This window comes from Ctenocephalides felis, unplaced genomic scaffold, assembly GCF_003426905.1.
Source record: "Ctenocephalides felis isolate EL2017-DRISC unplaced genomic scaffold, ASM342690v1 CF-g0.4_SCAFFOLD_00845, whole genome shotgun sequence".
Lineage (NCBI taxonomy): Eukaryota > Metazoa > Arthropoda > Insecta > Siphonaptera > Pulicidae > Ctenocephalides > Ctenocephalides felis.
The window spans coordinates 17701129-17727231 of NW_020536999.1; the positions used below are offsets into that span (position 1 = coordinate 17701129).

The window sequence follows — 26103 nt, forward strand, 5'->3', positions numbered from 1 at the left end:
AAAAGTACTTACATGTAACTCCTTTCTCCAAATCTTCATAATAACCACACATGGCAAGTTGCTGAAGTACAGAGGTTGGCAACTGGCATAGTTGTTCAACACGTTTTAAACGACATGTTATTAGTTCTGCATCCCTGAGATTTCTGTCACAGGGCCTAAAAAATAATAAAATTTATATGTAATATATTCTAACACCAGAATTAAGAAGACTAGCAGAATTATGGTCAATTAACTTGATCCAGTAAAATTTTATGTAATAGTAAATACCCATTGGGGTAACTACAATATATATAATTATATTTCATTGAAGTCGATTAAAATAACTCATAGAATGTGACTAATGTTCTGATTGTTTTCTAAAATAAGGAGATAAAATATGTAATGTATATTACTAGAAACTGCTGAAGAATCCATAGCCCGAAAGGGAATTTCATGAGCCAGTAAAATCTAATAAAGGATTTTCTTAATTAAGTAATGATAACTTAGGAGAATCCCATATGTTTCCTCGTTAATGATGTAAATTTGATATAACTTGTTATTACTAGAAACTTCGCTGAAGAATCCATAGCTCGGAAGAGAATTTTGTGAGCCAGTGAAATCCAATAAAGGATTTTCTTAATATATTAAAATCTCAAAGCAATAGATAACTTAGGAGAATACTATGTTTCCTCGTTAGTAAATTTGATGAAACTTTGCATACTAATAGAGTTTATGATCAAAGCCAACCTCCTAAAATATTATTAATGTGGTTTAAAAGAAAATTATAATATTTTTCACCATCAAACCTATCCTGGTTAAGGGCGTAGATGAAGATAGTTCTATAGTCTATCTATTTATGAACATATATAAAGATAGCACTATCCTAAGATGATTATTGTTGTAACTTTGTAAATTTCGAAACTTTCACAAATTCTATATATTGTGGTCTCCATATAGTTTCGATCATAAGTTTGCTTGTGAGACATTCTCATGTACAAAGTTTGAGGATATAAATTTCTGAAATAGTTTCTTGATTTCGTGTTTGTTTAATATTAATATAATATAGTAGATGTAATTTTAATTTATATAGCGTTTGTATATTTATTTGCAGTATTATATTTATAATTAGACCAGGATGTCCCAGAACTCAACATCAAGTCGAAAGGGGGCAAAAAAAAACTACAAAAAAAATGTATCACGTAGTTTGAAAAATATAAGTTTTCAAGTGCAACATAGAGCTTTGGCAAAATTGTTACCATTTTTGGGTTATTGTGGATAATTTTTAGAAATTTTAATAATTTAATTTTGTTAATTTAGTTAATTTGGAATCGTAATTATGAAAAAGATTTATAGGAGCAAAGTCAATAGTAATGACACACTTGCCCCAAGTTTTCAATTTCTCGTTGAACCATGAATTTAAAATTTTTGAAATCGGTCTACTTTGAAAGACACACCCTCAAAAAAATTTACTAAAATGTATGTGTGTATGTATTTGTGTGTTATTTTGTCAGCTCTCATTCGAATATAAACACCAAACAGTGTAGTGCTGTACACAAAAACTTTTCCAATTTTCACATTTCCCCAGGTCACTCGAACATTGCGTTTCCAGTTCGATACCGATTGCATTTTCCTTTTCCGACATAAGTAAAACACTGTAGATATTCGACGTGCATAAATGATAAGTCTAGAAATGTGTTTGTGGAAGAAAAGTGGATTTTCCGAAGAAGAATAGTGTAGTTTCTATGCATTTCCCAAGCCGCAAGTCGAAGCATTATGCAAAGAGCTCTGACTTTAACCCTGATGCATGCAGCTGCTCCTTGATCATATTGGAGACTGAATAATCATTAGAGGGAGGGCTGGGGGAAATATATATTAGATAGAAATAATGAATCTTATATACGGTGTAACTTGAGATTTGGAATTTAAATGTAGTTCTTGTACCCAAACTCTCACTAGAGAAAAAGTTTCATTGTTCCATGAAGTGCTTCACTATACTACAAACTACAACTTTATTAAATATTGTTTTTTGGCAATGTAAAAGATACAAATTTTATTGAAATCAGAGATGAGCTGACTAGAATAATGTTATGGCAAGGCCATGTTACGCTCCAACTTCCACACATTATGCTACTGGATCATACTGAATGCTGTCAAAATGTCATGTCTTTGTTGTTTATTCAGGCGTTTTATACATAAACTGCAACGTCACTCGTATGTTATAAAGCCGAGTCAGAAACACCCTGTTATCTAATATCGTTTTTTGACATTTGAGCGGTTTCTAGGTTAGGTTTCGTGTCCGACAACCTGAGAAATACGCCTGGCTGCACATCAACCACATGGCTTTTGTCAATATTTAGTATGGAAAGTTTTTCATAACATGGCCTTGCCATAACATTTTTCTGTTATGCGACAGAATTGGTTTCTATATTGATTCTGAAAAAAAACATGTTTTGTTCAATTCAGAAACTAATTTACTGGTGTCAACTTGTTAGATGGCTCATAAAATAAAATTAAGTATGATCAGACTAAAAAAACTTTTTTTAGGCAACAAAGACAATCTTATTACAGATAATGTTTTTATGGAATAAATTTTCCTCTAGCTTTCCTATTTCCATTTGTGACTGAATAATATCATTCCAATTTGCATGATGTTCCGTAGATCTAAGCCATGAAGGATAAAACGCCTTGCCTAAAAGGCTTTTGATTTACATGTGCGAATATGTACTTTTGCTAGTAAACAAATGTATGGAGACGTATAAATTCAAATGTGGATATGAGAAAATAGAGCAGGGACTGCCAAAATAGAAAAATAATAATAGATTATACCATGTCATTTGTCAAAAAAGAATTAAAAGTCCAATATGGTTTCAAAATTTTACAAAATTTTGGTACCGGATACAAATTGATAGAACTGGTCATTTTCTGCAAAATCAATGATAATTAATTAACTTTTCAATATCCCAAATTTAAATAATAACATTTTGTGCTTTCCTAATTTGGCTTTCTATGATAGAAAAAATGTTATTGAATTCCATTTCAATTAAGAAACTTTATCATTTTAAAAATCTATAGCATTTGAAGAAAATTTAGAACGTCAGTCTAACCTTTTAATCTGGAAGCACTGCATCGTCAAATGCATTTAACATTTAATTTTTCCTCAAAATTTACTACTCTCCGCACTAAATTTTCGTATTTTATTACCATTTCCAATAAAATCAACTTTATAGTTTGAGTTTAAGGTCAAAGAGCACTTACACGAAATAATCTTACATAGCTCATGTTAAATTTATGTCTGTGCTCGTAAAACTGAAAGTTTTAAATTTCAGCAATTTCAGACGCCTCAAATTTACACAAAGCTATCAGAATAATAAATGAGAAGACGTAAACGTTGATGTTTCTTCATTTATTTCCAAGAGACATGAATAACAATGGATATGGGATAAGAAATTTTGTAAATTTGACTTGTTGAAAAAATTTTTTTTTCATATTTTAAAAACATTTTAAAACTTTAAATGTTGGAAAAATTGAGAAAAATTCCCTTTTTTTAAAATACTGGTATAATTTGAAAACTTACAAATTTTTTGGAATTTTCTTAAAAATTAAAATGTTTTTTGAAAATTTTGTAAATTTTGAAATTTTTTGAAAGTTTTTTATATCCATACTGTAAACTAGTGGTATATGGCATCGTGCCTTGAGGCAAATTGCTGGAACTTCCCGTACCGTAACAAAATGATCGAGAAATATCAAATGTTTTCATATAGATTTTTATAAATATTGTAGCATTGTCTAATATTTATAAGAATTATAAAAACTGAATTGCAAAGTTGAAATTATTTGTTTATAGTATATAGAACAGAATTAAAAATAGAATCTGAATTATTTTCGATATACAAAAAAAAATTATATTGAAAAAAAATTAGAAATAATTTTTTCTCCAAAAGCAATTATTTTGTTGAAACAAGCAAAAAGTTTTTTGAATAACTCAAATAGGATGCTTAGTTTTCTCAAAAACTGCCATTTTTTGCACATTTAGCTCTGTATCTTCAAAATTGCTAGACCTGCCTTTACTAAAAACTAATCACCTTTTCTCCCAATCATTACAAATTGAATGTTTCAGATCATTCAAATCGAATAGTCCGTTCTCTCAAAAACTCGATTTGTATTTTCTGCACTCTTTGCTCCGTATCTCCGTAACGGCTAGACCTGCCTTTGCCAAAAATTAATCAGAACATCTCCCTATCAATAGAAATCGATTTTTTTTAACCATTCAAATCGGTTGATCCCTGCGCCCGAAAACGTGGACGAAAAATTGTATCCATACATACATACATACATACACACACACATCCATTTTTTCTGAGGCATACTAAAATGTTCAAAAACGTTTAAAAACGTCGAGAAATGTAAAAATTTTCAATTTCGATTTTTGGATTACAATAACTTACTTAGTTTCTCATATATTTCATATATAGGTAACAAATGTGAAATTTGTAACCAATTACTTCTATCCAATGAGCATAATTAACTTCATTGAACATAATTAATGATATACTCATTATACATGTTTATCTATAGATATACTATACCTACAAAAAATATACCTTAATTGGGCAAAACTTTTTTATAACTACAACTAGCAAACAATTTTGAATCTACTACTTAAAATAATTTTACCAGAACTCAAGCAGTTTTTAGAATGTCGAACGCTTTAGAAATCTGATATATCAATTAATTGTTTAGATTGTGATTCAATATATGTTGGTAAAACTAGCAAATTCAATCAAACATCTTCAAATACATGAAGTTTGAAAAATATTAAACAATTCAAAGCTATACTCATTTAGATAGACCTAATAATCTGACTATTTTGTTTTCACGATGGTTGCTTTATTCTACTAAACCAAAATAGTATTTAAAAGTACGAACTTTGCGATACAAACAGTTTGTATTTGGATTATATTTCCATTAAATAAATTCACGTTTTCTATGTTAATACACATGTCAGCATCAAATTCAAAATTACATAAATATATATTACAAAAGAAAATACAACCCACATCCAAATATTATGTAAACATGACATAACATTGAATAACTCTGCGGCCATACATTTCTGTTCAAACAATGTTAACCCGGCTTTTGCAAATGTCAAACAACCCAGTTAACAACTATTTTACCCGACAATAATTAATTTTATGGTGACATGAAGATAAATAATTTCATACATTATGAATTCAAACAATTGCATCCATACTCTCAATAATAGAACATAATTAGTATTTCAGAATTCGAATGCATTGGAATTCATTTTACGCTAAGTTTGATAAGACAATAGACGTGGATTTAATTTCATTGTAAATGAGTGATTAATATTCTTGACTGGCAAGTGGTGATGACTTAAACAGGGGTTGGTAACCTAAGAGTTTTAGAGATTCAGAATATATTACTTTTTAGTCTTTCAACAATTGAATTTGGTTGACAATTCAAATTTGTTCTTATTGTTCTGCAGTCAAATAAGAATACTCTTCATCAGAAGTTTCAGGATTAACTAGATTGATCTTTCTACGCAGTACAAAAAAAAAATACTAAACACATTCACAAAATTGAGAGACCGATTTTGTTGCATAACAGAAAAATATTATAGCAAGGCCATGTCATGCTCCAACTTCCATAAATAATGCTACTAAATCATACTGAATACTGTCAAAATATGATGTATTTGCTGTCTATTCAGGTGTTTTACGCATAAACTGAAACGTCACTAGTATGTTATGAAGCTGGGTACCCAACAGGGTCTTTCTGACGTCAAAAAGACCCTGTTATCTAAGATCGTTTTTTTGACATTTGTGCGGTTTCTAGGTTAAATTTTCTATCTGACAATCTGAAAAATACGCCTGACTGCACACCGACCACTTGTCTTTTGTCAATATTGAGTATAAAAAGCTCTTCATAACATGACCTTGCCATAACATTTTTGTGTTATGCGGCAGAACGGTCCCTAAATGTGCTAGAGTTAAATATGTTAAAAAACCGTGATGTAGAGCATGGTTTTAACTTGATATAATACCATTTTCAAATTGAGTAAAATCTGTTTAAAAATAAATGTGAATAGAATTCCGTGGTTTTAACTTGATATTCTTTTTTTTCACTAGACTTTATTATTAATACAATGTTTATTTATAGGCTATAAACTTCATCACTAAGCTAAATTCACTTCATTAATTTCGTCTAAAAAATATATTATTAGTTACGAAGAAACGGTTAGGCTGATTTTTGCCCAGTGAGCACAAACTGATATCTATATCAAACGTTTTTTGAACTTACAATATCGATTAAGGATTTCTTGGGAAAATGTTCACAAAAATTTTTGCTCCTATCTGCCAGTTAAAAAGAAACGCCTTTGCCACACACAAAAACTAATCACCGAATCTCTTTATCGTGTTTCACGACTTTTTTAGCAATTTATTTTGTCAATCAAATCTGGAGCAGTTTTATTCATAAATATGTTGTTAGGTATAAAAAAGAAATAATATAAAAAATATATGACTTGAACAGTTTTAAATCGATATTTTACCCAATTATTATCAATAAGTGAGAATAATCCTTGACATATATGTATCAGCAATTTTCTTCCAGATTCTTTTATTCCCAAGCAAAACAATTTAAATCCTTTAAAACATTTTGAATAAATTTACGAAATTACATTTGTTATCTAGACAAAATATTCACCTAACTTTTTTCCCCAAATTCATTAAACCGACAACCCCTGATGCATAAAATCAACAGCAAGAAGTGATGCGTGATTTGAATGAAAACCTCTCTGGCGCAAAATATTTCATTAGAAGCTAAAAACAATATTAATTCGAAACCGGGCAGACGACTTCATTAAATTTTAGTCCGAGAGCATACGACAAAAACCGAATATTCACTTTTTTCATTATAATTGACCCCAGATTTTGCCAAAATTCATCATTTGAAGTAAATTGAAGATCAACTTTTAATTAATATGAAAAATTTTAAAATGTAAAATTGTATTGTGAAAAAAGCCATGATAAAGCGCTCAATTATTTTGTTTTACTTTTTGAATTTGTTTTTAGACCACATTAAACATTATAAAATAAATACAATTTGACAAGTACATTAGTTTATTTGAAATGATTTTAGATTTATTGAAAAATTACAAATAGGAATTATATTTATTAAATTAACTTTAAATATTATTTTTTAAATGTCACAAATAATTGACAATATAATAAAATCTTCGCAAGATGTCCGAGATTACAGAGGACTAGTGCTTAAAAATGAAATGAAGGTTTTATTAGTGAGTGATCCTATGGCCGAAAAGGCAGCTGCCTCATTGGGTGTCAACGTAGGATTTTTTAGTGACCCAGAAGAGTTGCCAGGACTTGCCCATTTCTTGGAACACATGCTATTCATGGGCACCGAAAAGTACCCAGACGTACATGAATATATGAATTTTATTATTGACCATGGAGGTTATTTTAATGCCAGTACAGATACTCAAGAAACAAAATATATGTTCAGCGTGGCACCAAACGCTTTTAAGGATGCTCTAGATAGATTTTCTCAGTTTTTTATCTCTCCCTTATTTAAAAATGAAACTGTCGAGAAAGAAGTGAATGCTGTTAATTCAGAGTATAAAAAAAATATTCCTAATGATGAAGTGAGAGCAGACGCTATCGATCAGTTTTTGTGCAATCCATCACATCCATACCATCACTTTAGTGTCGGTAGCAAAGATACCCTTTTAGATATTCCGAAATCGAAAGGCATAGATACCAGAGAAGCTTTAATAAAGTTCCATGAGCAATGGTATTCATCGAATATAATGGTATTAGTAGTAATAGGACAAGAAAACCTAGATGAGTTGCAGATAGTAGTCGAAAATCTGTTCGAAGCTATTCCAAATAAAAATATAACAGCACCCATATGGACCGACTATCCTTACACTCCTGAAATAATGGGTATGATCACCAAGGTAATGCCAATTCGAGATGAACGACTATTTAGAATAGTATTTCCACTTCAGGATCTGAGAGCTTATTATTGTGTAGCACCAGATGTGTATCTAACACAACTTTTTGGGCATAAAGGAAAAGGAAGTATATTGTCGATCCTAAAAAATCTAGGCTGGTGTACAGATTTAACAAGTTATTCTGACTCAGAATTTGGCTTCGGTTTTTTTGTAATTATTATTAATATGACGAAAGAAGGGTTGGATCATACTGGTGACATAGCCACAATAATATTTCAGTATATAAATATGTTAAAAAAAGAAGGTCCGCAACAATCATTCTACGATGAATGTAAAGCGATAACAAATATAAATTTTAAATATGCAGATAAAGAGAATGAAATAATGTATGCATACAAACTTAATACAAATATGCTTTTGTACCCACTTCAAGAAGTCCTAGTTGGGGCGCATACAATGCGCAATTTTGATCCTGCATTAATTCAGTCAATTGTAGAAACATTTACTCCAGAAAATTCTCGTATATATCTATTTGCAAAAGAGTATGAAAAAGAGTGCGACAAGAATGATGAACCATATTTTGGTATTGTGTACCATACAGAAAAAATCAGTAATGAGAAATTGGCAGAACTTGTAAATGCTGGATTTAACCAAGATTTGCATTTACCTCAACCAAACCGTTTTATTCCTACAGAATTTGATATGTCACCTTTGCGAAATGTTACGCCGTATCCGGAAATAATGATGAATAATCCTCAGTTGCGGCTCTGGTTTAAGCAAGACTCCGAATTTTTATTACCCAAAGTAAACATTAAGCTAAAACTTGTACTTCCACTTTTGATAATAGATCCTTCAAGTTATAATTCAACATGTCTCTACATAGAAGTACTTCAAGATATACTTAAAGAAGAAATGTATGATGCTAGAATAGCAGGTTTAAATTGGCATATCAACTACAGCGATCAGTTTTCGAGAGCAATTACTTTTAATTTTGAAGGATATAATAGTAAAATGTTTATGTTTGTATCTACAATAATGGAAAGCATGAAAAATTTTAAAATCGATCCTAACCGTTTTAATGTGATGTTAGAAAATCGCAAGCAGGAATTGAAAAACTTTGAAGTCGGTTTACCGTATTTACAGACCTTCTATTACTTGAATTCATTATTAAGTGAAACGTTTTGGACAAATGAGGAAATGCTGCATGAATGCGACATTGTAACTGCACAGTCTTTACAGGATTTTATACCAAAGCTTTTTTCTCAGATGTATATTGAAATGTTGGTCCATGGCAATTATAATAGATCCCAAGCAATGGAAATAAGTAAGGTGATTGACAATCATTTCGACTTACAAAATATGTTACCGATTAACGCAAAACAAAATCGTATAAATAGAGAGCACAAATTACAGGAAGGTAAGCAATGTGTATTTAAAGCTGAACATAAATATCATTCGAGTTCTTGCACGACTAATTTGTATCAATGTGGTATAAATGACACAAAAAACTGCGTCCTCATGCAGCTACTGGAGCAAGTTATTCAACAGCCCTGTTTTGATCGCCTGAGAACAGAAGAACAATTAGGTTACATTGTGCGTGCATTAAGTAGGACCTCCTGCGGAACTCAAGGTTTAGCCATATGTACCCAATCCGAAAAGCACCCGGCATACGTTGATTCAAGAATAGAAAGTTTCCTCAAACATTTTACAACCATCATGGAAAAGATGACACGCGACCAGTTCAAAGTATACAAAGAAGCACTAGAAGTCAGCGTTCTGGAGAAACCTAAAAATTTATCGCAGCAGACCGAAAAGTTTTGGCGAGAAATTGTAAATCAAGAGTATTATTTCAACAGAGATGTCATTAATATGTCGTATCTTAAGAATATTAAAAAAGATCAATTATTTTCTTACTTTAAGGATTATATTGATGCGTCTGGAATACTGAGATCTAAGTTGGCAATATACGTTGAATCAAAACTACATCCAACAGATGGTGTAGGGGAAGGTATTGAGGATACTAGTGATATGAGTGATTATGTTGAAATAACAAACCCGGTATTATTTAAAAACAGCATGGATTTGTTTTCGATTAGAAAACCTCGTATAAAATTGGCTACAGATGCCATTGAAGCATGTAATTAATTAAATTTATTAAATTAATTTTTTTTTGTAAACTTGTTTAATTTGATTATATTCATTCTTCGAATGTTTAATTACGGTACGGAATGTTCCAGTAATTTGCCTTAAGGCACGATGCCATGCACCACACTAGTTTTATTCTAATTAAACCATTTTCGTGGGTGATTATCCCTTAGACTAAGCCACCCTTAAATAAGAATACAAGGGTGCACAAGCAAATACTTGTTGAAAAATTTGCATTTCGTTTGAATAAAGTTTTTAGGATTAATAAGTCTCTTTGTAAAGTATTGTTTTATTTAAAATGAATTGTTATACAGCTAAATAACATTATTTTTAACTTCCCGTAGGGTAAGTTATTGTAATGGGCCGAAAATCGGAATTGAAAATTTTTACATTTCTCGACGTTTTGAAGGTTTCTGAACGTTTTGGCATACCTCAGAAAAAATGGATGTGTGTGTGTGTGTGTGTGTGTGTGTGTGTGTATGTGTGGATACAAATTTCCAGTCACGTTTTAGGGCGCACGGATCAACCGATTTGAATGGTTCAAAAAACATTCGATTCCTATTGATTGGGAAAAGAGCTGATTAGTTTTTGACAAAGGCAGGTCCAGCCGTTTCGGAGATACGGAGCAAAGAGTGCAGAAAATAGAAATCGAATGTTTGAGCGAACGGAGTATCCGATTTGAATGATCTAAAAAACATTCAATTAGTAATGATTGGGAGAAGTGTTTATTAGTTTTTGGCAAAGGCAGGCCCAGCCATTTCGAAGATACGGAGCTAAATATGTAAAAAATGGCAGTTTTTGAGAGAACTAAGCGTCCGATTTAAATGATTCAAAGAACTTTCTGCTTGTCTTAACAAAATAATTGATTTTGAAAAAAAAATTTGTTCCAATTTTTTTTTTTTTTTTTTGTTTTTTTTTTTTTTTTTTTTTTTAGTATTTTGTGTATCGAAAATATATTTCAGATTTTATTTTTAATTCTGACTATAGTTCTAATATACTTTAGAAATAATTTCAACTCTGCAATTCGGTTTATATAATTCTTATAAATATTACACAATATTACAATATTTATAATAATCTACTTGAAAACATTCAGTATATTCCTCGAACATTTCGTTACGGTGCGGGAAGTTCCAGCAATTTGCCTTAAGGCACGATGCCATAATTGCCTCAAGACAGAATTCCACTTACAGCTAGTTAATCAAGGTTTGCAATGAATAGACATGATTTTAATGTATGAATGGGGTAATTATTAATTTTGTTAATAATAGGGTAATAATTAATTTAGAAATATATCAATATCTATACTAAAATTATTTTGTTGCATTATAGTTTTTATTGGTTTTGAGCTCTTGTATTAAGTTTATGATATCTGAATAATGTTCTTGGATTATTTAATTATTTTATAGGAGTCATTGTTAATTTTAATTTAGATTCGACAGTTGTTTTATGTAACCTCTAAAAAAGTTTACATCTGGGTTAAAAAGGACCAACTTAACCTTTACCCTAGCAAAGTTGTAAACATTAAAAAATAGTAAAGAAAAATGTTAATTAAGTTAAAAAAAAACAATTTTACAAGAGATTTACATAAATGGTTATTCCAACTCTGTCCATAAATATTACTGACGACATACCAGATCAAGGTTATATACAGTCTTATGCAGTAAAATAAATATACCCATAAATTGTATATTTTGTATTGGTTGAATAATTTAGCTATTATTGCGTAAAATCCTTCTAAAATTAAAAATAAGAGCTTGGACCTGTTTGCACCTTGGCAGTCCCATTTTACCCAACCTATGGTAAAAAAAGAATCAGTTGACAATTTTTTTAACAACTGCAAAAAAACATTTCTACAATGAAGAAATAACTGGAAGTTTTACTGAACGTAGTCAGGTAGTTGTTTGTTTGATATGTGTTATTTGTTGTGATATAATTAGTTTGATTTTCACAATATAATTGCTTAAAGTCAAATTGGACCTCTGTGCCCCACCGTACCCTATATAAACTGTATATCCAACTTATTTAAAACAAATTTTAAAGTCTCACATTACATCCTAGATATCTTCTACCTCCAATAACGATTCGAGTCGATTATAACGAGCAGAGATGAAGGAGCCCCCGAATCGTCGCCCTCATTTTCGGCGCAAACGTTTCTTAATTGCCCTTGTTAAAACTTTTCCAATTACGTACCGAACGAAACTTTTGCTTCCTGATTCTACTATATATCAAGGTATATGATATGAAGGTGGTAAATCATATCATAAACTTCCACCAAGTATTTCTATTGATAAATATAGACCCCCGCCCCGAAGGTCTTGCTTTGAATGGTTAGATAGATTCTTGTCAAAGTTGGGAATGGATACATTTGTAGATATATATATATATATATATATATATATAAAATACTTTTCATGTTGCACAAATCTCGTGACATGATTAATTGATCGTGGTTGACTTGTATTATAAATTATTAAATACCTCTATATAGATACCCTTCTGTTATGTAGATGTAGATCATTTATTATTTCCTGAATATGAAATGAACGATTTGATATATATATATATATATATATATATATATCTTATATATAAAAATGGAGCTCAGTGTTATGTTAGTTCCGCTAAAACTCAAAAACGACTGAACCGATTTGGCCAGTTTTAATCTTGAAATATTCGTGCTAATCCAGAGGTTGTGGGAAAAATGAGAAACTATTTCAAAATCGCCTAAAAACTTAATAAGTTTACTTTTTTTGTAGCAACGTAATTCAAAATGCGGCTCATACGTCAAATGTCAAATTGATTCATGTTAAGTTTTATGTTAATAATTTATGTTGTACATGAATATTAATTATTGTAGTTTTTAGTTTTATTTATACGCAAAAACATTGCTAAACGGGTTGCAAGTGTTATATTAGAAACTCAAAAAATAAACTTTTTTGAAATGTTTGAAATTACAAGTTTTGGATTCACTAGAAATTGTTTACAAATACCTTATAAGATAAAACAAGATTTGCTGGGTCAGCTAGAATATAATAAAAATCTACTCTCATATCGATATCATGAAGCATCATATTAATCTCCTTATATGGTAAAACAATATTTGCCGGGTCAGCTAGTATATAATAAAAATGTACTCTCACATCGACATCATGGAGCATCATATTAATCTCCACTTGTATGTTTATTATAAAAGTATTGTTTTTAATTTTTAATCTGCCAAGGTCAATTTAATCTACCAAGATATATACCAAAATAAAATTTATTGTTGCATCTTATACAGTTTACTAAATTTTAGTATAATGAACGAGATTTAAAACTTTGTTAAACAAACAATGTAAATCACAAAAAACTGAAAAAATTGCATAAAAACAAATGAATAATTCTTAAAAACCCCATAAAGCTGAAAAAGAGATTACCTTCAGGTCAAAAATTAGCTAAAATGTTAATGAAGCTAAAAATTAGAAATAGAAAATCTACGAAGAAACAATAATTCGCATTCAGAAAAACGTCGATTTAATTTAGAAAAAACTAGCATTAAGAGTGAAACATAAGAACAAAAGGGTCAGTTAAAAACTTCAAGAATTTAAAAAAAATGTTTAGAACAAATTAAAGTTTAGAAGTACTACGATGATAATTATAGACTATCATTGGAGTAAATTCGTACTAGTAGAAATTTTCTATGTAAATCTGCAAAGAGACAATAATTGGCAATCAAAAAACGTCCATTTAATTTGAAAAAAAAACTAACCTGAAGAGAACACAAGAACAAAAAGATCATTTAAAAACTTCAGGAATTAAAAAAAAAATGTAGTGTACTTTAGAACAAATTAAAGTTTGTAAGTACTACGTTGACAATTATAGACGATCGTTCGAGTAAATTCGAACCAGTAGAAGTTTTCTCCTTTGTCAATGATGCTTTCCAACGAGTATTACTAATTAAATTAATTAAGTTATATCAGATTGTTAGACTAATGCCATTAGGCACCGCAATCTTCGGTGGGGAAACAAGTTTATTATGCTTTCATCTACTAAATGTTTCATTGTAGAATTTCGAGGAGCTAGAATAATATGTATATATATATATATATATATATATATATACAACCCCATAATCATTTCATGATCTACATAAGTGCTATGCAGAAACCAAAAAAATCGCAAAATATACCTGAACTGAAAAAAGAGAATAAAAAAAGTCAAATTGAAGAAAATTAATTGAAAGACATTGAAGAAGAAAAATTAAGAAAAATATAAAATAGGATATAGATTATATAGATTGAATATGATATAAAAAAATAGTATAAAATGTAAATAAATAAAATGTAGAAGCAAGCTATATGCTCAGAGTAAGCGAGGCCAAATAGAAATTAAAAAAAAAATTGTTTTCAAAATACAACACTGTTTATCACTGCTTTATGTAATCTATTCAACGTTTCGATGCAAACTGAGTCATTGTTTATAAAATAACCTGTGCCTTACAGATAGCCTAACAGAGTACGTTGTCCTCTCAGGTGGACAGCCGTCCCCAAAGTGTTAAAAAAATGTTCAATTCTAATTACGAGAATTTTAAAGAAATAAAATTACAAGTTTGTTTAACAACATAGTTATTTTATATGAATTTCTAGCTCAGATAGATAAATAATGTTGGCTTCTCAAATTTATAACATTCTAACTAAAATATTATTGGCCTACGAAGAGTGATTTTAGAGGATTTATAAAAGTACTCTGAAATTGGGAATGATATGGGTCGCGCTTCTAAGTCTTATTTCTTACTGATTAATTATTTACACTTATCATTCATGTAATTCATGTTAAGGCAAAATGACATTTACAATTAGTTTTCGAATTAAAAATTTGGAAATATTATTGTGAAAATTTTAAAAGTTGCAAAATCTAAATTCTTGCTGATTAGGTCAGATATTCACTCATAGTGGAATGCTCATGCAACTTTGAGATAAAATTTTGCTTAAATTAATAGTAATATAAATATTATATGCTTATACCCTAAGTATTATATGCTATATTTCCTAATCAATAAAATTTAACATAATATACAAATAAAATTTCTATTTAAATCAATGATGGTTTGTAAATATTCCGAAATAATATTAAAAAATGATTCGAAATTGTTGCTTTCTTCATTGGCTAATTAATATTTTAATTTACACATTATAATTCATATAAAGTATATTACTCAAAGTATTATTAAAAATATTTTAAACAATGTATTCATATATTTACTAATATTATTTATCCATTTTCTGCAATAATTGTGTTATCTGAACAAGTTTCGAAGCAAATAAATCATTTAAGAAGTTTATTGAAGTACTGAAGTGATGCAATCAATTCCGAGACGAATTTGCATTCTAAATTCGAAATTGATGGAAAACTTTAGTCAAAATAAAATTATTGCATATTTATTGCATTTTTTCAATAAGAAATTATTATTTACTTAATCAGCTATATAATCAACTAATAATAATAATTATAAAATAATTAACTAAATTAATAATAACTAAATAAGAATAAATAAAGATAATAACATAAGAATAGTAACTAATAATAATAATAATATATATTAATAGTAAATAATAAAATAATATAATAATACTACAAAAAAATAAAAAAAATTAAATTAACTTAACAAACATATTTTAATGATTATTCTAAAAAAATATAAAAATTGTTCCATTAAACAATTTGCTAGATTAGGATATTATCCATTGGTGATTTACGCTTGAGCACTTATATTTAAATTATTACAATTTAATTTCAATGGTGTGTATAAACTCTGCAAATAAAATGTTAATCGTACGCTCATCGAGTTGTTCGCCAATGCAACTGTTTACGTAACTAAATCTAAGACCGCAAATAAACATGTTTTACTATAATCTATTTAGTTTGTTAGTTGTGAAAATAATTATAATAAAATTAAATATATATTATTTAATATATAAATATAAAATATATATAAATATATTATTATTTGATCACAAACACAAACAGTCAAAACTCCGGTAACGCGATGAGTGCGTACCTATAAGAAATGATACCTGACATGTATATACAAACATATTGTAAAAAATAAAAAATAATTAATAACAAAACTTATATTTAAACCTTTTCCAACAATATTTATTTCTCAAAAAGTCGCACTAATAGAACTTATGCGATGTTAAACGAAAACCGTGTTATAAAAGGACCGTCTTCCATTTCGGCTTCGCGTAGTACGAAAGCCGCGTTTCCAAAGGGTTGACTGTATTGATTAAACTCCTCAAAATAATATGCAATACTCACTTATCTCACACAGTTATGAAGAATCCAAGCACAAACGTTAATTTTACTAATATAAAACTATCCTGCTTTCTTCGAGACCTCGAACATGCGACGATGGCGACCCGGGTGCATATTCGGCGCCCGGGTCGACACGCCTTTGTTCTAGTCCCTACAAGACGCAGGGATGAAATGAACGTATTACTTCGACTATCGCCATAATATTAACTAACATAGACCGATAATGGTGCTTTGTATAGATAGAAACTTCGGTTTGTAAACAAACCATTTGAAGTTGTATCAAACTGTCGATATAAAAGATGCAATTGCCCACTAGTTGGTGCATTTGAATTAAATTCTTATCTGTTATATTTTTTTTAGAAATACTTTGGGAACTGAGCTGACAGTATTTTATAAACATGGGCACGCAAACGATCAATGTTTTTATAAATAAATAAGTAAATATCAAAACGTTATTGAAAACTAGCTGTAAATGCCGCACGGCCGCAAGGAATTTTTGCAACTAGTTGAATGTTTTTGTCACCTTCAAAATTTTTTATCTTTCTCAGGCTCTTTAAGGCTTTCTTTTAATTATTTAAATAGATAATTACAATATTCAGTGCTTTATATATAAATCCAGAACGCACTTTACATAAGCCCAAATCATAGTGTATATATTTATTTATATAAGCGATATGAGTCTTATACATATATTATTACATTACCCACATTTTGGGTAGAATAAGGGTTGCCGTTTGCAAATTATTGAAGTGTTTCATTAGCGTTTGTATCCCAGGGAGGGATTAGCAAGGAAAATCTATATTTGAAATTATTTAATAATTTACATTTAACCACCGGAACTGTTTTATGCTAATTAATAATCTCCTTGGATTAAATCATGCATTTTAATGCTCATTTAATAATCTCCTTGGCTTACCCGAACACGGTTATAAGAATGATTCATTTTTCCATGTCTTGGTTTTCATTTTGCCTTATTTAGTTTGATGTCATTCTTGAGGAAATCTTTTCTACTCAATAACCTTATCTTAAATTGATCAAACCCAAAAGCATCATCTATTTTCAATATTTGGCGACGAATATATATGATACAGGTTTCTGGGCTGAGAAGGGTTTTGTAGAGTTTATATAAAACAAGGTCTTTGAGTATTTTTTGTAAAACATTAAATTATATGGTGTTTGTCATTTGAAATTTAAAATCTTCAAATCAAAAAACAAGTTACATGAACTTCCTGAAATATTTGAATAATCGATTTAATCAATAAATATTTAATTTGTATATAATCTGCTTGTCTACCAGTTTACTTGTTTACCTGTTTATGTGAGTACCTGCCTAAATTGCTTATTTTTGTACCTGTTTTCTGTCTATTTATCTATATATTGTTGTCTTCATGTCTACTTTCCAACCTGTCAACCCAACTTATATATTCGACTACTTATATACCTGTCTACCTGTTTGCCTGTTTACCTGTCTACGTGTTCTTCTTTCCCCATGCCATCTGTGTGTTAATATTCCTACATTTATATGAATAAATAATAATAATATTTATTAATCATTTCAAACCACAAAATGTCAATATTTTACAATTTTTCTGGCCTGCCTTTGCAAAAATGTGTCAGTACATGAAACTGTCATGTCAGGTGGGAAACCAATTGTATGTTTTATGACCAATGTGTATTCTATTAGTGTATATAACTGTATACACATAAATACTTTATTAATTGAATAAGTTTTATACTAAAAACCTGTCTAAATATTCATGGCTACGGGTTTAGGATACACATTGCTACGCTCAAATGATCACAGCGTAAAACGTAAAGGAACCTTATGTTGTTCTCTGTATAATATATATATATATATATATATATATATATATATATATATATATATATATATTATGTAGGTATATGTCAAAGCACTGACTTTGAAAAAATATTAAAATCGATTGAATGCGGTGTAACACGGGGTATTCATGCAAATATTGGCACTGTGCAACGTAAATGTCAACAATAGACTTCAACGAACTCGGTTCTGCGAGGTAAATATTGAGTGAATGTTAATTAGAAAACTACTAGTAAAAATTACATATGTTTCAGGATAATTTTAATTCAATATTGTAATAAAAAACTTAGATATAGTAGTGTTGTTACGAAACAAAAAGTCAAATCTATATGAAAAATGATATCATTAATTCTTTATGTTAGGGTTTTTAGTTGCAAGACCAAGCTCTTACCACAGCAATTTATTGTTCATAATTTTTCATTTATAAAAAGTCTTGTTTTTTTTCTGTCACATTGTGATAGAATGGTTGAGAGAGATTGTCTGGTTACATCAGTTGTCCATATGAAAAGCAATCCTTATCTAAATCTAAACTACACAAATACAAAGATTGACCATGGATTGACCTAAAGCTTCGTCGTGATTGCAAAATTCCAATCGAACTAAAAATTGCAATCTTTTAAAATCGAATGCTATATCTGTCAGAATTATGGGCATTCGAGGAATGCTGACATACTTTTCTCTCTTTGGTTTTTAAAAGTTAATATATTTTTATTTATTTATTATTATTACCTTTTGTCTATGGCTGTTATCCATTCCATTGTGACTTGGTGCAAAATTCAACTAAACTTCAATAACACAATTTCACACACTTTGACAAATTGACTTCTGGCACCGACATTTTAAATAAAACCATAGCATTTCATATTTAAATTAATTAAATATTTAAAATAATTATTTAGAAAGCCAATGAAATTGCTTCTTGTCTAATTACTACATACGATCACCATAACCTTTTAATATAGAAACACATTAAAAAAAAGTATATGAATAAGATAGAAGGATAACATAAAAACTGTAGATAATAAAGTGTGATAATAATATTTTTTATTTAGGTGTTGATATTATTTTCACTATAGAACCTATAATGGCTATTATGAAATGTTATACAAAAATATAGAAAACTTGAAAATTAATTAAAAAACAAAATCACACACATAATAAACATAATACTTTAATAAGAATAAGAACACATATGATATGTGAAAAATTTATATATTTAATATAAAACCTTTATATATTTAAGATATTAGTTTTGTTATTTTTATTTATAATCATTTTATACTGGTTTATACTTTCAAAATCAAAAATTATGATATTTATTCATTTTTTAAAAAATAGTTTTAAGATTGTTGATAGATTTCAACATTGATTTTAAATTGATAATAGAAGACACTATTTTAATTTTTGTATTTAATGTATTTTGAAAATGTTTATATATACATATGCATATTGTAATTTTTGTTTAACAAAACTTTATTCAAGTTTAGTTATTTTATTTTTTAGAATATTGAAAGTATTTTTTTAATTAATAATAATAATCATAATCAAGAATGATATACATGAAAAATATTTTTTTAGAAGTTTCCAATTAAAAATATGTCGAACTAAACAATAAAAAATTTTATGTTCTATTTTTACAAACTTATATAATATTCAATACATTTGTACTCATGCCACAGATTTATGTTATTATTTTTTATATTATATTTAATTTATATTATGTATATTAAAAATAAAATAACATAAGCATATGTATATATAAACAATTTAAAAATACATTTGTTCATATTTATTAAATCACAATATTTATATATTTTTTTTAAATATAACAATTACCTCAACACTTGACCAAAACAAATGCACCACAAATCACTTTTTTTACCATGTCTACGAGTTATAGTATATTACTTATAGACCTCGACATTTTTTAAAAATACTTTTCTGCATTAATATTTTTTATATATTAAATAATTATTTTTTATATTTTAAATTATTATTTTTTTCGATTTATTTACCGAATATGTGCAGGCTACAAGGACGTGTGCCTGGTTCGACCGACACGGGACTTCTGTTTTGTTGCAATTCGTGGAGGACACGTGAGTTTTGCAGGAAGGATAAAGGCGCATGTTCGAAACGAAGGTATAATTATTATTAAATTAAGATTAATAATCTAGATTAGTGTAAATGAAGTTATTAGGAGTATATGCTATGTTATTTGCACAGAGCTTCAATGGTAATTTTTTTTAAATTATTTATCATCATATTCATTTATGAATTTAGAAATATGAACAAACAGTCCTCTTTTTATACACTAATTTATTAAATAATATTAATTTTACAAACGTTTCGAGACTAGGTTTGTATCATCATATTGTATCAGTGTACTATAATCATTCGAAATCTATCGAAGACTTCCATATTTAAGATCTTAAACTATTAATCACTGATGGTGATGATAGTTATTATTATCTAAATTATCAACTGAGTCATGAAAATGTTATTTTTTTCATCTAATTACAATCTGGGCTTTCCATTGGCTTAGTGGTTAAAGCTAGAATTCTAATTAGATTTCTAACTATATTTTATTATGGTTCTAACTTGAAACTGACTAGATTCCAACCAGATCCTGATTAGATTCTTAATTATAATAATTTTGAATTTGGTATTAACAGAGTCTAAGGAATGGGCGTAATGGCAATAAAAATTGAACTTGCTTCAAAAATAACATTACAATCAATACGTTTTGGTTATAATTTTATCCGTCATAAAAAAGAGATAAGAAATGAAAAACTGTTTGTTTACCTCAATACAAATTATATTTATATAGTTAATGTTGTCCATATAATCAACTGAAATATAAAAATGTTTTTTCTTTCATATAATTACAATCTGGACTTCCCAGTGGCTCTTAGACCTTTGGTCTAATCAGAAAGTTATATTCCTAACTGATTCTAACAATATCTCTTACTAGATTCTATTATGGTTCTAACTTGAATCTTACTGGATCCAACCTGTCCCTAACTAAATTCTTACAGCTAATAATTTTAAGTTTGTAAGAGAGTCTTAGAATAAGGCTAAATATTAGCAAAAATGGATTGGATGAATTGGCTTCAATAATTATATTAAAATATATACGTTTCGGCTATAGTCTTATCCTTCATTCAGTGAAACTAAGAAAAATTGGACAAAACTATGCAAGAATGTTTGAGAAATAAAAGTAAAATGAAAATAGTAGATACTTAAGATTTGCATATCATAATATTAAATTTGAAATTAACTATAATTAATTATTATAAAACACAATTTATTAACATTAAATACTTTGACATAGAGAACTTCAGGATTACTCTCATGTGATATTGATGGAACTTTTCATTCATAATTTGTCTTTCTAGATACACTTTCCATGTGTTTAAAATCGCCAAAATTTTTAAATATATGAAACTGGGTGTAAAAATTGCTTCAAAATGCAATTCCTAAACAAAGAGTTTGTATCAAAATATCAATGCACTCATTCATTACTTTTTCGTAATATAGCTAAATGAAACATTCTTCGGAAAGTAGTCCTTTAAATAAATTTTTGCAAGGAATAATAGTTAAAAAGTATATTATTCATTTGATGTTTTAATGATTCTTCGTTTTCACAAACATGGTTGTTGTAAAGTATTAGTTTTATTGATTATGTTCTTATTTGGGTTGTGTTTCTTTGTGTAATTTGTATCTTTTGTCCAATTAGAACGAATAAAATTGGGAATCGAAACGTATCGTAACAGCCAAAAAACGAATAAAAAAACAATTATATTTAAAAATACGATAACGCATATATAAACAAGCAAATATATACATTTTACAAATTATTGTATGTATAGTTTCTAAAACTGAATACCATCCTCTGTAATCATGTATGTAATATTTAAAAATAAATACTTTTTGAAATGCAATTTTCATTTTTTAAATTTCGAATTCAACGCTCTATATAATATTGGTGCATTTCTACATGGTCACGCTAGCGCCATCTACACTGGGAGACGAGAACTAACCCTTGCAAATAAAAAGAATTGATCAGAAAAACGTGGCAACGAAATATGGCTCGAAATAGCGATATATATACTCTTATTTTATCTATGGTAGTATCTATACGTAGCAATAAAAGTTTATTTATTATAAATACTTTATTATTATATTTATTAACTTCCCGTAGGGTAAGTTATTGTAATGGGCCGAAAATCGGAATTGAAAATTTTTACATTTCTAGACGTTTTGAAGGTTTCTGAACATTTTGGCATACCTCAGAAAAAATGGATGTGTGTGTGTATGTATGTATGGATACAAATTTCCAGTCACGTTTTCGGGCGCACGGATCAACCGATTTGAATGGTTCAAAAAACATTCGATTCCTATCGATATGGAAAAGAGCTGATTAGTTTTTGGCAGAGGCAGGTCCAGCCGTTTCGGGGATACGTAGCAAAGAGTGCAGAAAATAGAAATCGACTTTTTGAGAGAACGGAGTATCCGATTTGAGAGATCTAAAAAACATTCAATTAGTAACGATTGGAAGAAGTGTTTATTAGTTTTTGGCAAAGGCAGGCCCAGCCATTTCGAAGATACGGAGCTAAATATGTAAAAAATGGCAGTTTTTGAAAGAACTAAGCGTCCGATTTGAATGATTCAAAGAACTTTCTGCTTGTCTTAACAAAATAATTGATTTTGGAAAAAAAATCTTTCATTTTTTAGTATATCAAAAATAATTCAGATTTTATTTTTAATTCTGACTATAGTTCTAATATACTTTAAACAAATAATTTCAACTTTGCAATTCAGTATATACTTCTTATAAATATTAGACAATGTTACAATATTTATAATAATCTATTTGAAAACATTCAGTATTCCTCGAACATTTCGTTACGACACGGGAAGTTCCAGCAATTTGCCTTAAGGCACGATGCCACCCACCCCACTAGTTATTTTTAGGTTTGCGAACCTGTAAGGATTTTTTTATAATCCCCCTGTGTGCCAGTACCTTTATCAGTTTCCGGCTAGGTCCGCCATCTTAACGAAATTCTGACAACTAATCAATGAAAGTAGAAGCACAGGCGAGCTGTCAAAAAAGTTCTTTAAAATCCTACAATCTTGTGTCACCAATCATGAAGATGGCTGACGGGGCTACGATATTGCGAAGAAATAGGCCTGGCACAAAAGCAAAGGCAAGGAATTGTTGTAGAAATGATAATTTATTGTTTTCGTTTAAAAATATGGGTGAAAACTGTGCCCCAAAAGTGATTTTGGGTGACTTCTGAAGGGTCACTAGATGGTTGGATGCTGTGTTTGGATAAGGACATACTAAAAATTATTTTTTTACTGTGAATTTCAAAGCAATTATTCCAAAAAGTGTGAAAGATTATGTCCTAGAAATATTAATATTGCTTCATAGTTTTGTGTACACAAAATTGTCTTGCTAGTATTATTTAAACAAAATCAAATTGGTATATATTATATTATAATTTTTTTCTATTAGGACTTTTGTAGATGGCCAGATGAGCCTTTCGAAGAAATGGACAGTACTTTAGCTGTCCAGCAATATATACAACAAATGATTCGAAGAGAACCTTCCAATGTTGATCTAATATTGACTATGCCAGATGCACAAGATGAAGGAGTTTGGAAATATGAGCATTTACGGTAAATTTGATTAAAATTTAATCATAGGTAGTGATAAAATTCATGAAGAATTTTTTAGAAAAGAGAAAGTTGTTACATAGATTGTGTTTGACCAAGCATAGTGCAAAAGTCTATCTAGAGTTGTATATTATTAAGTCTGTATATGTATATATTAATGTTCGTACTAATATTTTTCTTCTAGTCAGTTTTGTATGGAATTGAATGGTTTAGCAGTGCGCCTACAAGGACAATGCTTTCCTGAACAATGTACACAAATGACTGCAACTGAACAATGGATATTTCTATGTGCTGCCCACAAAACTCCAAAAGAATGCCCAGCGATAGATTATACAAGGCACACTTTAGATGGTGCAGCTTGTTTATTAAACAGTAATAAATATTTTCCCAGTCGGTAAGTTACATAAACTGTTATGACTAAGAAATCAGTATTATAGTTTTTTTTTTTATTGTAGTGTGAGTATAAAAGAGTCATCAGTTGCTAAACTAGGTTCAGTGTGCAGAAGAGTGTATAGAATATTTTCACATGCTTATTTTCACCATCGCAGAATTTTTGATGAATTTGAAGCTGAAACATATCTATGTCATAGATTTACACAGTTTGTAACAAAGTACAACTTAATGTCAAAAGACAATCTGATTGTGCCCATTTTAGAGGAGGATGCAACTATCGGAGAATCAGAGGCTTAAGCATTTATGTTATTTATTTTAAAATATTCTGTGCATGTCATTTTTTTATTTTTCTTTGTTGTAGTGATCCGTTTTATTTAAATCATTTATGTGTAATTTGTATAAAGATATACTTTTTATAACAGTATTCTTCTCTATCATTATTTTAGGTCATAAAACAAATGTAAAATTTTACAAGTTTTTATATATTTTTATTGTCATCAATCACTTTTCACTATTAAAAGTAGATCTTAAGTTTTATAAACATTTTTATAAATGCTGGCACAATTCTTATCCAAAAATATAAATTTAAGGAATAGTTGCCCAGTTTTTAATCTCATTTAGTATTCAACTCAATTGCATAGAGTGTGCTCTAGTATTTTTTGAGGTAAACATATACTGTCATAAAAAGCATTTTTATAGAAGTGGAATAGCTAAAAACCTAGTTTATGTGGTGTTTTAATGTAAAATTAAACATATATATTATATAATAAAAAAGGCGCTAATGTGAATTACGAATGTATATTATAATATAATAAAATATCAATTAATAAATAAAACGTTCTTCATACGTAAAAATGACCAATTGAAATATTTTATTCATTTTTAGAATCTTCAGCAGATTTCGAACTTTCAGGTTTATTTACAGATTTTTTCTTTTGTCTATTACCTTTAAAATCATTGGCTTTCAGCCTCTTCTTTGTTTCACCGGATTGTAAACCCATTTGAGCAAATTCTTCAGCAACATTCGGTGATTGTCTTGATCCTGATCCACTGTTTGATTTGTAGTAATCGAATCTTGGTTTAAATTTTTTTACAGGCTGTGACGGACCTGTGTCAGTATTCCAGAATGTATTAGTACTGTCCGGAGGTTGATATCTGAGGTAAAATAAGAGTTAAAACCAATCACCAAAGTAAATGTAAGGATTAGGTTGTCTTTATACCCAAGTTCATTTGTATCTATCTCGTCTATGCTTAATAATATATGTATTGCTGGAATTTGTCTAGTGACCACGATTTGCTCTAAATCCTCTATTTTTGGATCCCAATACTCTTCAACTCTAAAAATTTAGGACGGAATAAAATATAAATTGGATCTACCAAGTATCTCTAATTCAAACTTACTTCGTGTAGCAAATCTTAGTTATCTGATGTAAAGGATAATAATCCCTTTTCATAATTTCTGCACAGGTAATAGCTTTACTGACACCTCCTCCATTAGCGGACCAAACTACCTGTCGGGCTTCTTTTTTATCAAATATTTTCCTAGCATGTTGTAACACATTGAATATTTTGGTGCCTCCTTTGACATGCATCCAAAGGAAGTCTGGTTGTAAGTTTGGGATAGGAATATTATCTTTGTCAAAAGGTTCTTCGACATTTTTTCCTTTGCTATAGTTTTCCATTATTTATAATAAATAATTAATAATAACTTCATTTTATGTTTATAAGTCGGCACGTTTATTTTAACCTAACTAACTGTCAAAGAGCAGCTACG

At 29.0% G+C, this 26103-nt stretch overlaps 3 protein-coding genes across 5 annotated transcripts in view; 1 reads left to right on the top strand and 2 right to left on the bottom strand.

Moving 5' to 3' along the window:
- LOC113364023 (rap guanine nucleotide exchange factor 4) overlaps positions 1 to 16510 on the bottom strand; it is a 126464-nt gene extending 109954 nt beyond the window's left edge. The window contains exons 1-2 of the mRNA XM_026606484.1: positions 16421 to 16510; positions 13 to 155 (exon numbers count right to left, since the gene is read on the bottom strand). Coding sequence (XP_026462269.1) covers positions 13 to 52 — 40 coding nt within the window. The 5' untranslated portion in view covers positions 53 to 155; positions 16421 to 16510. The remainder of the gene's footprint in view (positions 1 to 12; positions 156 to 16420) is intronic.
- On the bottom strand, positions 57 to 26103 carry LOC113364024 (ribonuclease P protein subunit p25-like protein). Of its 2 annotated transcripts, XM_026606486.1 has the most exons (4): positions 25731 to 26103; positions 25550 to 25666; positions 25276 to 25484; positions 57 to 155 (listed from the first exon to the last, which is right to left on the bottom strand). In XM_026606486.1, exons 1-4 carry the CDS (start codon positions 26009 to 26011, stop codon positions 121 to 123), a joined length of 642 nt encoding a protein of 213 aa, XP_026462271.1. In that variant the 5' UTR covers positions 26012 to 26103; the 3' UTR covers positions 57 to 120. The 2 variants fall into 2 exon arrangements, with proteins under 2 accessions (XP_026462271.1, XP_026462270.1); XM_026606485.1 differs by lacking the exon at positions 57 to 155 and having other exon boundaries at positions 25187 to 25484.
- Positions 23337 to 24864, top strand: LOC113364025 (MOB kinase activator-like 4). Of its 2 annotated transcripts, none has more exons than XM_026606487.1 (4): positions 23337 to 23464; positions 23776 to 23939; positions 24121 to 24330; positions 24392 to 24863. In XM_026606487.1, the coding sequence occupies exons 1-4, from the start codon at positions 23405 to 23407 to the stop codon at positions 24624 to 24626; spliced, it is 669 nt and encodes a 222-aa protein (XP_026462272.1). In that variant the 5' UTR covers positions 23337 to 23404; the 3' UTR covers positions 24627 to 24863. The 2 variants fall into 2 exon arrangements, with proteins under 2 accessions (XP_026462272.1, XP_026462273.1); XM_026606488.1 differs by lacking the exon at positions 23337 to 23464 and adding an exon at positions 23540 to 23697 and having other exon boundaries at positions 24392 to 24864.